The sequence below is a fragment of the Salminus brasiliensis genome, chromosome 19 (assembly GCF_030463535.1).
Source record: "Salminus brasiliensis chromosome 19, fSalBra1.hap2, whole genome shotgun sequence".
In the NCBI taxonomy this organism is placed as follows: domain Eukaryota; kingdom Metazoa; phylum Chordata; class Actinopteri; order Characiformes; family Bryconidae; genus Salminus; species Salminus brasiliensis.
The window spans coordinates 6,222,724-6,235,759 of NC_132896.1; the positions used below are offsets into that span (position 1 = coordinate 6,222,724).

Below are 13,036 nucleotides of genomic sequence, written 5' to 3' on the forward strand. Positions count from 1 at the left end.
GGACCTGTCTTCATACTGATAGGCGCTATCAGTTATCAGCTGCCGTGGAAGCTGTTCACTGTGCTGTTAAAAAGTATCTGCTGTGTTGTTCGGGTAAAGTGTGTAATAACTGTTTATGGTCGGTGTGGTGCAGATGTTTGGTAGTTTTACAGGCTATAAGGCCTGCTCTGATTGCTGAAGTGGAGAGATCAATCACTGCAATCTGAAATCTGCTGCCCAGTCAGCACCGACTGATGTGAGATGTCCATGGACATCCAGTTTGGGCCGGAATGATGATCTACTCCAACTCACACATTTAAACAGCTCAGCAACAACCTGTCCTCTGGATACTGAACAGTGTCCAAAATTTAGATAGGCATATACATAAACCTGTACACTCAGCTAGCACATTATTAGGAAGACCTGTACACCTACTCATTTGGGCAATTGTCTAATCAGCCAATCATGTGGCAGCAATGCAATGAATAAAGTCATGCAGATTTGGGCCAGCAGCTTGAAGTAATGCTCACATTGACCATCAGAGAGGGAAAATATGTGATCTCCGCTATTTTGAGAGTGGCATGAGTGTTGGTGTCAGATGGGCTGCTGGATCTGCTGATCTCCTGGGATATTCAGCACAATAATCTCCAGGGTTTCATCAGAATGGTGTAATAAAGAAAGCCCAAGCAGTGATGGACACTTCTGTGGTTGGAGGCACCTTGTTGATGAGAGAGTTCAACTGGTTAGTTGACAGATGTAGACTACGGTAATTCACAAAAACAACACACCCAACCTTGAGGAGGACAGTCTACTACAACAGCAGAAGACCACGCCAGGTTTCCACTTCTGTCAGCCAAGAACAGAAAGCTGAGGCTGCAGTGAACACAGACTCACCAAAACTGGACATCTGAAGACCGGAGAAACGTAGCCTGACCTGATGAAATCTGGATTTTACTGAAGCACACGTGGTAGGGTCTGAATCGACCATCAACAGCATGAACCCAACCTGCCTTGTGTCAACAGTCCAGGCTGGTGGAGGTGGTGTAATGTCATAGGGAATGTTTGTGACTGACCTTTGGCGTCCCATCATGGCCACAACTTATCCATCTTTTAATGGATACTTCCAGCATGGTGATGCAACATGTCTCAAAGCTAAAGCCATTTCAAACTGGGTTCATGGACATGACAAAGAGTTCAGTGTTCTTCAGTGGTCTTCCCAGTCACCGGATTCTAAGTCACTGAATCCAAAAGAACTCATTTAGGATGTGGTAGAGCAGGAGATTTGCAGCATGAATGTTCTTCTGAAAAATCTGCAGGAACTGCATGATGCAAACATGTCAACATTGACCAAAGGAAGTACAAAGCATATTAATAATATTATAATAATATTATTGACCCAGCATATTAATATATGACTCAGTATATATATATATATATATATATATATATATATATATATATATATATAGTGGCCACTAGTGGTGAGGGAGCTGCAGTGATCAGAGGATGCACCTGGGGTAAATTGAGACCGATTGCTCCGGTCCAGGGTAGACTTAGCAGTGGTGGCTCAGCGGTTAAAGCACCGGGCTATCAATAACAGAGTTGTGGGTTCGATTCCTGGGCTCGGCAAGCTGCCACTGTTGGGCCCTTGAGCAAGGCCCTTTACCCTCTCTGCTCCCTGGGTGTTGGAGTTGGCTGCCCACCGCTCTGGATGTCTGTGTACACACTGCCCCTAGTTCACTAGTGTGTGTTCACTACCACAGTTGGGTTAAATGTGGAGGGCACATTTTGCTGTACAGTGACGTCTTATGGACGCTCCTGGACACCTCCGGGCAAACTATATGATGTTAATTTGCTAAGAGTAAATAAGTTCACATCCTCTACAGAGACACGTTCGCACATTCTTAAGTACAATTACTGTTTATTTGCTTAATTGATGTTCACATTTACTGCGTACTGAAGCGTGGCAAATGAAGCAAATAAACAGTAATTACATTTTAGGATGGACAGAAATGAGTCTCTGTAGAGGATATGCATTCATTTACACTTAAATGTGGCCAAACCTTTGCGTAAGACCAAATACATCAGAATTATCTTCATACTCCTTCAGTTACCCATCAACTGTGAGAGAATCCTGAAGCAAGAAAAAACAGGAGTAAACAGAATCCAACACACCTGACAAATCAGCAAATCAGAGGTTTGAACTGCTGGGTTGCATCAGGTGTCCTGGATGAGGCAGAGCAAAGGGTTTGACATGACCCACCCGGGTGGTTTTCATATAAGCAGGTGAATAAAGGTAAAGGTAAAGGTGCACGGATTTGTCACTGTACAGCAAAATGTGTCCATCTGTGTTAGTGAACACACACTCACACTCACACTAGTGAACTAGGGGCAGTGAGAACACACACACCCAGAGCGGTGGGCAGCCAACTCCAGCGCCCGGGGAGCAGAGAGGGGTAAAGGGCCTTGCTCAAGGGCCCAACAGTGAGTCAAGTAAATAAAGTCAGGTCAGACGAGGTCTCTACAAATATTTTTATGGACATGGTATTTGTGGAGATCTACGTTGGTCTGTTTCTTTAGGCGTTATTTAAGTTTGGCGAACATTTAATTATTTGCTGGGTTTCGATGACTGGGAACTATTAGCCAATAGTGGTGCAGGGGGCGGGGCTAGTCCCAATACAGGCGGTAATAAAGCGTATTTGGACGGAAGTGCGCTTACTTTTGCTCCAGCTGGCAGAGTAGAAAACTACAGAGTTCTTCTATGTTTTAAAGCTGTTCTTCTTATTATTTTTCTTCTCGTATCATAAAACGATTAGACGACGTTTTTACGTTTATATTTTACGGAACAGAAAACTGAACGTAGCGCCTCTCGCCCTCTTGTGGCTGCATGTGGCATTGCACGTATGTTTTATTTTTATTTTTTACCTTTCTTTGACTTTTTATGCTTTTTTAACGTGTTTTTTTTCTGTTCTGCTGCAGCACACTGATGATTATCGCATATCGATTCAATTTTGATTTATTTTACATTTTAATATTAAGCTCTAAAACTAAGTTCTAAACACTAAAACCGCAATTTCCTGACATATGGACTCTAGTAAGCTGGTAAAGTAACTCGTAGACGCGTTAAAACTAAATATAACTCATTAAAAAAACGCTGATTAAAAGTGTTCAGCCTCTTTGGCCGCGTGCGCGCGGATTTCTCGCAGAGCGCGCGCGTGGCGCCGCGCACGGAGTCAAGCCGGTGAGTTACACGCCGACCGACAGCTGCGATGGCTCCACGTGAGACGCGCCGGGAAAGCGATATCGGGAGCGTGAAGGTGTGTGTCGTCGCGGTTTGAGCTGGGGTGTGATGGCGTGCACCAGGAGGGTCAAAACTTTGGTGTCGACCTGCGTGATTTTAAGCGGCATGACCAACATCGCGTGCCTGCTGTACGCCGGATGGATCACGCGCTTCGTCTCCAACGGGAGCAGCAAAGTCCCGGAGAGAAAGTTGGAGGAGGATCCCGGAGAGACGCTGCGGATCCTGGAAAGGCTGGACAGGCTGGAGAACGTGGTCAAGCAGCACATTCAAGGTACGGAGCCGCACGCGGACACGGTGGGAGCTGTGGGGATGGGGGTTCCTTCGCGCGCCACCGTGCTTTCACTGTGGAGCTCAGCTGCTCAGTTGCTCGACTTTACAGTTCAGGCTCTGAAGTGCGCGTGTTTAAGGGGTCTTTTGGAAAGGAGGGACAGTGCAGTAAGCTGGGAACAGTAAAGTGAATTGCACCAAGTCCCATAAATCAGCTGAGAACAGTGATGTAAACTAATAACAATGCAATGTTAGAATGCAAAACCATCCACCATCACAATGCAACAAGTTTAACACCATACAGTCAGCTAATAACAGTGACATAAACTAACAATGCAATGAGCTATTAACAATGCAAACATGCTTATGACAATAAACATAAGCTAATTGCAATGCAGTCAGCTTATAACAGTGACATAAACTAACAATGCAATAAATTAAACAATGCAATGATCTATTACTATGCAAACATGCTTATAACAATAAACATAAGCTAATAGCAATGCAGTCAGCTAATAACAGTGACATAAACTAACAATGCAATAAATTAAACATAATGCAATGAGCTATTAACAATGCAAACATGCTTATGACAATAAACATAAGCTAATAGCAATGCAGTCAGCTTATAAAAATGACATAAACTAACAATGCAATAAATTAAACAATGCAATGAGCTATTAACAATGCAAACATGCTTATGACAATAAACATAAACTAATAGCATTGCAGTCAGCTAATAACAGTGACATAAACCAACAATGCAATAAATTAAACACAATGCAATGAGCTATTAACAATGCAAACATGCTTATGACAATAAACATAAGCTAATAGCAATGCAGTCAGCTTATAAAAATGACATAAACTAACAATGCAATAAATTAAACATAATGCAATGATCTATTACTATGCAAACATGCTTATAACAATAAACATAAACTAATAGCAATGCAGTCAGCTTGAACTAACAGTGACATAAACTAACAATAACAGCACATTAAATTAAGCACTATACAAAACATCTAGCGAACTACTAGCAATGCTGTAAGTTAGACACAATGCAATGCAATCAGCTGATTACAATGAGATTACAATATTAACAGCTATGCTGTAAGCTAGTAAAAATGACAACCTTATAAATGAATGAATGCAAAGGAACAGCACATGCAAGAATGCTGTAGCACAAGCTGCAGCACTGTACACTGAGCTTGATTAGATAAGACTTTAGATGGACACTGAATTGCATGTATCGGGCGTGAAGAACTAACAATACAGTAAGGTAATAACAGTGCTAAACAAAATATGAATACAGTGCAGAAATGTGAAAAATAATTACTGCACGACCAACAAATGCAATAAGCCTAAAGGATGAATGAATGCACAAGCCTTAGCACAAACACTAAGCTCTATTTCTGGGGTGGGAGGGGAAATGTTTGCATTTTGGAAAGGAATAACAGTGCAGAAGAGCTAAACACAATGTAATAAGCTGCTAACGATGTATTAAGGTGAAAAAGGCAATAGCATTGCAGGGAAAAGCCAACTTGACATGCACAGGAAGTACGACTGGGGCAATAAACACTTCTCATTCTCTAAAGCAGCTCATCATGGACACTGCACTGTTTAGACCCTTCTCTGTGGCTATAGGGGACTGTTTTAGCACAGTAACCTCCTCTGCACTTCGCTGTGATACTCAAGACCTGGCAGAGGCTCCCAGAGTTAATCCTGGAGACTTATGCTCTGTGCACCTGACCCACCACAGGAGGACTCCACAGCAAAGAGTTGAAGCAAGGTGCGTCAAATGTATTTTTGAGCAATGCCTTAGAAGAGCTCCTTCTAGTGCCAGAAGGAACTGCTTGTAATAGAGATGAACCTTTACATTGGTTATGAACCTTCACACTAGGGCTGGGGGATATGGTAAAAATACTGTGAGTATGTGGCGATACAACAGATTCTTAAAAACTACTATTCAGATCCTCTCCTGTACTGAAAACGAATTATTTCAGGGATCTTTATTCAACATCTGCTGCACTTCGTCTTATTAAACCAGTCTAATTACACTGTTAGTAATGAAACCTGCAGCTAATCAGTGTTTATTAAGCACTAACAGTCTCCTCCATATGCTTAGGAAAGCATATTATTATCATGATAACAAAATTTATTACGATACGATACAATATCGTCATATTGCCCAGCTCTACTTCACACTCATGCATCTCTTTAACAAACATGGTACTTTATGAAGCCTGGTTCTTCTATGGCGTCGCTCAAAGAACCATTTAAAGCACCTTTATTTTGAAGTGAAGATGAGAACAAAGCACCAAAGCATGCATAGTGGGAAGTCTGCAGGGCCGACGCTGGCAGCTCCAGATGTAGAAAATGATGTTTCATATTTTCTCTGACATTTATTCTCTTCTGAAGTGTCAGTTTGAAAGTGCACAATGTGACAAATGACACATTACAGCTGCCTCCTGAGCTTTGGTCTCTTTCATTTCTGTGGTCCTGCAGGGCAGGAGTATGGGGCTCCATGTGGGCTTTGGGTGGGGGGTGTTTATCAGATCAAATTTAGCCCCTGGTAAAGTCTTGTGCTAACATTAATCCCCATAACTGGTGCCGTGTTACGCTGATGGACACACAGAGAAACTCATCTGGGCTCTAATGTGTCACTGCGGGTAGAGAAATTGAGAGCTGGCAGAGAGACGTTCAGCAAACTCCCCCGCTTTAACCTTACCATATGAACCAGAGCACATCTGTTACATTCAGAAGGTATTAATAATCCTTGATGAGTCGCAGGTAACAGTTCTGTTCAGTCTCGACTTTGAATAGCTTACAAAGCTTATAATAAACCACTACATTGACTTCAGCAGGTCACTGGCAAGTCCTTCGTGAACAGTGTGAAGTGAGTTAGGGTAAGGAAAAGCTGCTGAAGTTCTCCGCCAGCTAAAATGGGCAGTGTTGGGTAAGTTACATGAGAGCCAGGTCCGAGAACCACGGCATAAGGCTGCACTGTTTAAATCCTTCATGTTAGAAGTGTTGCTCCCATGGGCGTGACTTGAGTTGTTTGTATTGGAGATTGGAGCACCTGACAGAGTCCAGGCTCATGAGCCGAACTGGTGTGTTTTGCTGCTTAACATGGCTAAGAACCGCCTGCTTTTGACAGGAAACTGACTTGCGGTGTGACTGAGCTGTTGGTCACATTTCCAGTGAGTAAGTATGTGCAGGGTGCAGAATGTGTGTGTATAGGGTGGAGGTGTGATGACCGATAAGATAGCTTTTTAGATTTACATTCATGGCATTTAGCTGACGCTCTTATCCAGAGCGACTTCCAGGGTTACTCATATTACAGATGTGGGCCAATGTAGTGTTAGGAGTCTTGCCCAATGACTCTTATTGGTGTAGCGCAGCATAGTCACCCAGACTGGGAATTGAACCCTGCTCTCCCACATGGTGTGGTAGCTCACTGGCAGGTAGTGGTGTTATCTGTTGCACCACACCAACCACTGACACACAGGACTAATGGCTGTTCATCAGGATCTTGGAGCAGGCTGATTCTGGTCTCCATGCCTCTGTACCTCTTGCTGCTGGGCAGCGGTGAGAACAGGCAGTGGCTTGGGTGGCTGGAGTCCTTAGTAATCCTCCTGGACGTCCTCAGACAGCGGCTGGTGTCTAAATCCAAAAGATTTGGAAGGTGAACCCCAGTGACGTGGTGGGCTGTGCGCACCACTCCCTGCAAGGCCTTCTGCTGAAAAGATACAGCCCATCAGAATGATCTCCTCAGTCTAGGTGTAGAACGTCCTGAGGATGCAATTTTTTATAATCAGATCCTGCCTCATTTTTTGTGCTGTACGAATGCATTAATATCAGACTGACCAATCAGAGCTCTGTTTCTGTGGTTGCAGCCTAAACAAATGAGCATCAAGAGGCCAGTAGAACAGTCCCAGCTTGCACAAACGCTTAAGCAACACTGACCATAAACGTGTAGAGGTTAGAGAAAGTGTGTGGTGTTGGCAGCCTTGCTCAAGGGCACTTCACTCACATCCTATCGATATAGGGGATTGAACCAGAGACTTTTTAGGCCTCAGCTGCCCACCATACACCCTATCTACCTTTACATTTACAATTGCGTGGCCCATTTACAACCGTTTAGACAAGAACGACTCGGATCACCTAAAGTGAAACTTTTTAAGGTGTTTTTTTTGTAGCCTTTGCTTAGCTAGCTTGGCTACAGCTACCCAGTGTATCATAAAGCTCAGTTCAGCTGCTGTTGATTAACTGGCACAAGTCAGCCAGCCAGCCAGGCTTAGGGAAGTTAGCTAGCAGGCTAAACACAAAAGCTCAGACTGCGTTTCAGCGAACTGAGGCTCAAATCACACACGTTTAGAGGATACAGCCTCATATCTGAGAGCACAGAGTCCAGTGAATGGTCTTAGGGGTGTTTTCGACACTTTCACATTTCGCTAAATGGGTTTCTAAGTTTGCACACTTGCTTACTTTTGCTTTTATTCGAACTGAGTACGTCGCTAAACCTACAAGTACAGCGGGCCTGTTTTTTGCCCCACCTGTTTTCATGACATCATCAATCAGTGAGCTCCCACAGCGCCCCCACCTGTGGCACATGAATGAGCAAGCTATTTTGGTCATGTACTAGATAGACAGAATGTAAATTTGACACATAAGACATGTCATAATTTTCAAATATCGTTCTCATTTTGAGATCCCATCTACATTTTATGATAATTACGATTATACCACCCAACCCTAGTATGGCATACTCTCTGCTTTGAATTGTGAACTGCCAGGCCATTACTTTTTACAGCAGTGACCGGATAAGCTGACCTTCGGTGTGGGACACCTACACCAGAGGGTGTAAATTAGCTTCCTCTTTATTGTCTTCTTTATAGGGCACACTTGTGGTGAGGAGATGATGAGCAAAGTGATGTTTTGGAAAGTGTTTGGACAGGTTTAAGGGGTTTCTGAAGACGTCAGTGTAATGTAAGCATGTGTATGTACCTCGTACAGAGCACAATTGTGTAGGACATGGTCTCCTGTCCTTCAGCAGTGTAATTCCTCCAGCAGCATAGTTACTTACAGTCAAGGGCACATTTCTCTGTGCCAAGTATGCATCAGACATTCAGGAAGGTTTTCTGAGTGGAAAGGATGGGACAAGAATTTTCTAATCTGATATCAGATACTGTAGCTCCGCCTCAGTGTATATCACAATACCTACATTTAGAGTGTTATTAATATTCACCCTAATGAGAGACAGTAGCTCCGCCTCCTCAGTGTATATCACAATACCTACATTTAGAGTGTTATTAATATTCACCCTAATGAGAGACAGTAGCTCCGCCTCCTCAGTGTATATCACAATACCTACATTTAGAGCGTTATTAATATTCACCCTAATGAGAGACTGTAGCTCCACCTCAGTGTATATCACAATACCTACATTTAGAGCGTTATTAATATTCACCCTAATGAGAGACTGTAGCTCCACCTCAGTGTATATCACAATACCTTCATTTAGAGTGTTATTAATATTCACCCTAATGAGAGACTGTAGCTCCACCTCCTCAGTGTATATCACAATACCTACATTTAGAGTGTTATTAATATTCACCTTAATGAGATACTGTAGCTCCACCTCAGTGTATATCACAATACCTACATTTAAAGTGTTATTAATATTCACCTTAATGAGATACTGTAGCTCCGCCTCCTCAGTGTATATCACAATACCTACATTTAGAGTGTTATTAATATTCACCCTAATGAGAGACTGTAGCTCCACCTCCTCAGTGTAGATCACAATACCTACATTTAGAGTGTTATTAATATTCACCCTAATGAAAGACAGTAGCTCCGCCTCCTCAGTGTATATCACAATACCTACATTTAAAGTGTTATTAATATTCACCCTAATGAGAGACTGTAGCTCCACCTCCTCAGTGTAGATCACAATACCTACATTTAGAGTGTTATTAATATTCACCCTAATGAGAGACTGTAGCTCCTCCTCAGTGTATATCACAATACCTACATTTAGAGTGTTATTAATATTCACCCTAATGAGAGAATGTAGCTCCGCCTCAGTGTATATCACAATACCTACATTAGAGTGTTATTAATATTCACCCTAATGAGAGACTGTAGCTCCACCTCAGTGTATATCACAATACCTACATTTAGAGTGTTATTAATATTCACCCTAATGAGAGACTGTAGCTCCACCTCAGTGTATATCACAATACCTACATTTAGAGTGTTATTAATATTCACCCTAATGAGAGACTGTAGCTCCACCTCAGTGTATATCACAATACCTACTTATAGAGGGTTATTAATGTTCACATAGCAATATATAAAGCCTCTGATTGGCTCCCACTTCCTAAGGTCCAGCCTTTACACACATTGTAGACATTTTTCAAATGTGCTGATAGAGCAGGAGAGCAGTTGAATTTTCTAATCAAAAGGGGTGTCTGGATACTTTTGGCCAGTGTGTGCATCATAATATTTCAGGTTTCCAAGATTTGCATTTTTTTGACACCCCACCAGCTGCCGGGCACCAGTGATTAATACATGAGCTCATTGACATGATTTTGATTGGCCAGAAATATATAAAACAATAAAAATAAAATATCATGCCACGCATTTTGCATTGAGCAGTAAGTTTTATGAAACCTAACCACTGTGAGGTAATTTATCGTGGTAATACCGTCAGATTGCCCACTCCCAGGTGCAGCATGGGTGCTTTCATATTGCTCAGCATTTTACTCTGTACTGCTGGTCTGAGCCTTTTACTGTCCTTTTTATTCCATGTTTGTAATTTGTTCCACCAGTTGGAGGGTATGTAAATGTAAGAAATGCGCTTTCAGGCCTGAACGCCTTGTTGTGTCCTTTTGTCCGTGCTGCTGAGTGAAATAAGTTTTGCCACGGGCCGAATATCCACCGCCTGATTGAGTATCCGCAGTCTTTTCTGAAGCATATGGTGCAGCCACGGTCTGAGAGGGACTGGGCTGTGAATGCTGTCTGCCCACCCAGCCTTCAGACAGCAGCGTGGCGGAGGTTCATGGCAGTGTGACGCTTATTCCCTCAGAATCCATTAAAAAGCAGAGAGTTCGGTTTCACGCTCATCTGAACTGTCTGATTACGCTGCTGTCTGAGGAGACGCTCTGCTTTAGGACGGGAAGTGGAGCGCTTTACCGAACGAGAGCGCATTAGGAAACACAGCGTTCATTCATTTGCTCACTTCCACTGCCTGTACAGTAGTGCCTAATTAGTGGAAGTAATGGTAGTGAGTGTAAGGTCACCGTGGTAACACCATGGTTACAGAGCTCCAGCAGGAATGTGGATGTTTGCGCCGCAGAACCAGACACAGCTGATGCTGTTCGTCAAGCTCTGGAAAAAGATTAAAATAACAAAAAAACTAATTCGGAGAGAAACGCCGATTGGTTGTGCAGCTTAAGTAGTTCTCACTTCCAGGCCGTTGCTAGGCTGTTGCTAAGTGGTTGATTGGTGATTTCTACGATGTTGCTAGGTGGATGTCATGATGTTGCAAGGTGGTTGCTCTGATGTTCCTAGGTGGTTGCTATGGCCTTGCAAGGTGATTGCTATGGTATCCAAGGTGGTTTCTCTGGCATTCCTAAGTGGTTGGGATGGTGTTGCTAGGTAGTTTGCTATGATAACCCATGTTATTGCTATGGTGTTATTAAGTGATTGCTATGGTGTTGTTATGTAGTTGCTGTGACATCCCAGGAGTTTAGTATAATGTTGCCAAGTGGTGGTATGGCAGGTGGTTGCTGTGTGGTTGTTATGGTTATGTTAAGTGCTTGCTGGATGAGTGCTATAGAATTGCGAGGTAATTTGCTGTTGTATTTCAGGTGGTTGCTATGGTGTTGCTTATTGGTTGCTAGGCAGTTGCTGTGGTATCCCAAGTGGTTGCTCTGGTAGTCCATGTGGTTGGTTGGGTTTTACTAGTGTATTCGTATCATCGTGTGTCAACGTTTGAAGGGTGCACAAACGTTTGCGCCACATTCCTATGGGAAGAAAATCCAAGAAAATTCATTGCTATGCGGAAACCGTCCATCTGATCAAAACGCTGCGTACAAGCACAAATCACACAATCAGACCCAACAATCTGAAGCAGGAATTGGAGCTTTGCAATGTGCAACCATAATAAACAGATATCTGAAGAAAAAAACGTGACTAGGACACGCAAATAAAGTTGAAGTCATCGTCCTTGAGTCCCCTAACCCCCACCCTCGGCATTATTTCATCTCTCCTGCAAAGCTGCTAAAAGAAATCCAGGAGGTTGACCGTGAAAGCCCTTAACCAGCCGCAAGGAGGAAATTGATTCCACAGCCAAATGTCAGCTTCTTCTCTTTGTCATTCAGGTCAGAGTTGCGGGGAGAGTGCACGGGAGGCCGCTGAACTGAGGATGACTGCGAGCTACAATAACAAGCCCTTTGTTAATGAAGCTGACTGTCCCTTCCTGCGCAGCGAGAGCATGATGGAGCAGCAGCTTGCCGTGTAGCACACACAACAGCGCTCCATATTTATGAGCTCAGGGGCTGAGAGGTCCCCAGTCCACCCCGTCAAGGACCCCAAGCCAGTCCTCATTTTCGCCCTGTCCTAACTCTTAACATTCCTAATTGATCGCTGCATGATATGACCTTATTAACTCTACCTGGAGCGTATGAATGTCAACACCTTCCATTCCATTCCAGTTTTAAAGTTTTAGGACTTTTTTAGGGCCGCCACAAATGCCTATTTGTCGATTAATCTAAACGATTCATTTTCCTCAAGAACAGTGAAAGAGTCAGCAGTGCAGCGGGCTGTTTATACCCCTTAGTGTATTTATGTCGTTCCCTACACAACAAAATGCGCTTGAATTGGCCCGAATAGAGTCATTACATATGATTCATATCCTGTCAAAACCAAAGTGCACACACACACACACACACTGGAACCGTCAATCAATGTCAAAGCCCAGATTCTACCCTTAATCTTTTCTGTTTGTCATGGATTCTGTTGAAATGATAAGATAGACAGACAAACATATTGCTTTAATAATGAGTGCATTTAGCATCTCCATCAACAACAGACCTACAGTGCTTCCATACCAATGACTAATAATAGCTGGTTAATATCTACTGCGGGGGCAAAACCAAAGTGATGTAAGTGCAGATGAAACGGGCCTGAAAATTGAAACATCACGGTCAGTATGGAGAGTGCTGGCTGTGTGTTTTCCCTTTCAGGTGTTTCACTAGCTGTGGAATGCCTTAGAAACTGTGCCCAGCGTACAAACCACCTTTTTGCTTTGTGCTAATGTCAGGTTCCCATACTTTCGATGTCTTGGGTCTTCAGAATCTTGAAAACCTATTTCTCAGTCGAATCGGACTCTACTGCAGCCCCAGTGTAGCTTTGAATGGAGGCGACCGGGCTGGAGTCAGAGACGACTGACCTTATACATATAACTGAATTTTGGTA

At 43.2% G+C, this 13,036-nt stretch overlaps 1 protein-coding gene across 1 annotated transcript in view; it reads left to right on the top strand.

Annotated features, from left to right (window-relative positions):
* The first annotated feature begins 2,779 nt into the window (after positions 1–2,779).
* Positions 2,780–13,036, top strand: part of galnt18a (UDP-N-acetyl-alpha-D-galactosamine:polypeptide N-acetylgalactosaminyltransferase 18a) — a 104,331-nt gene continuing 94,074 nt past the window's right edge. Inside the window, exon 1 of the mRNA XM_072663073.1 lies at positions 2,780–3,551. Coding sequence (XP_072519174.1) covers positions 3,329–3,551 — 223 coding nt within the window. The 5' untranslated portion in view covers positions 2,780–3,328. The remainder of the gene's footprint in view (positions 3,552–13,036) is intronic.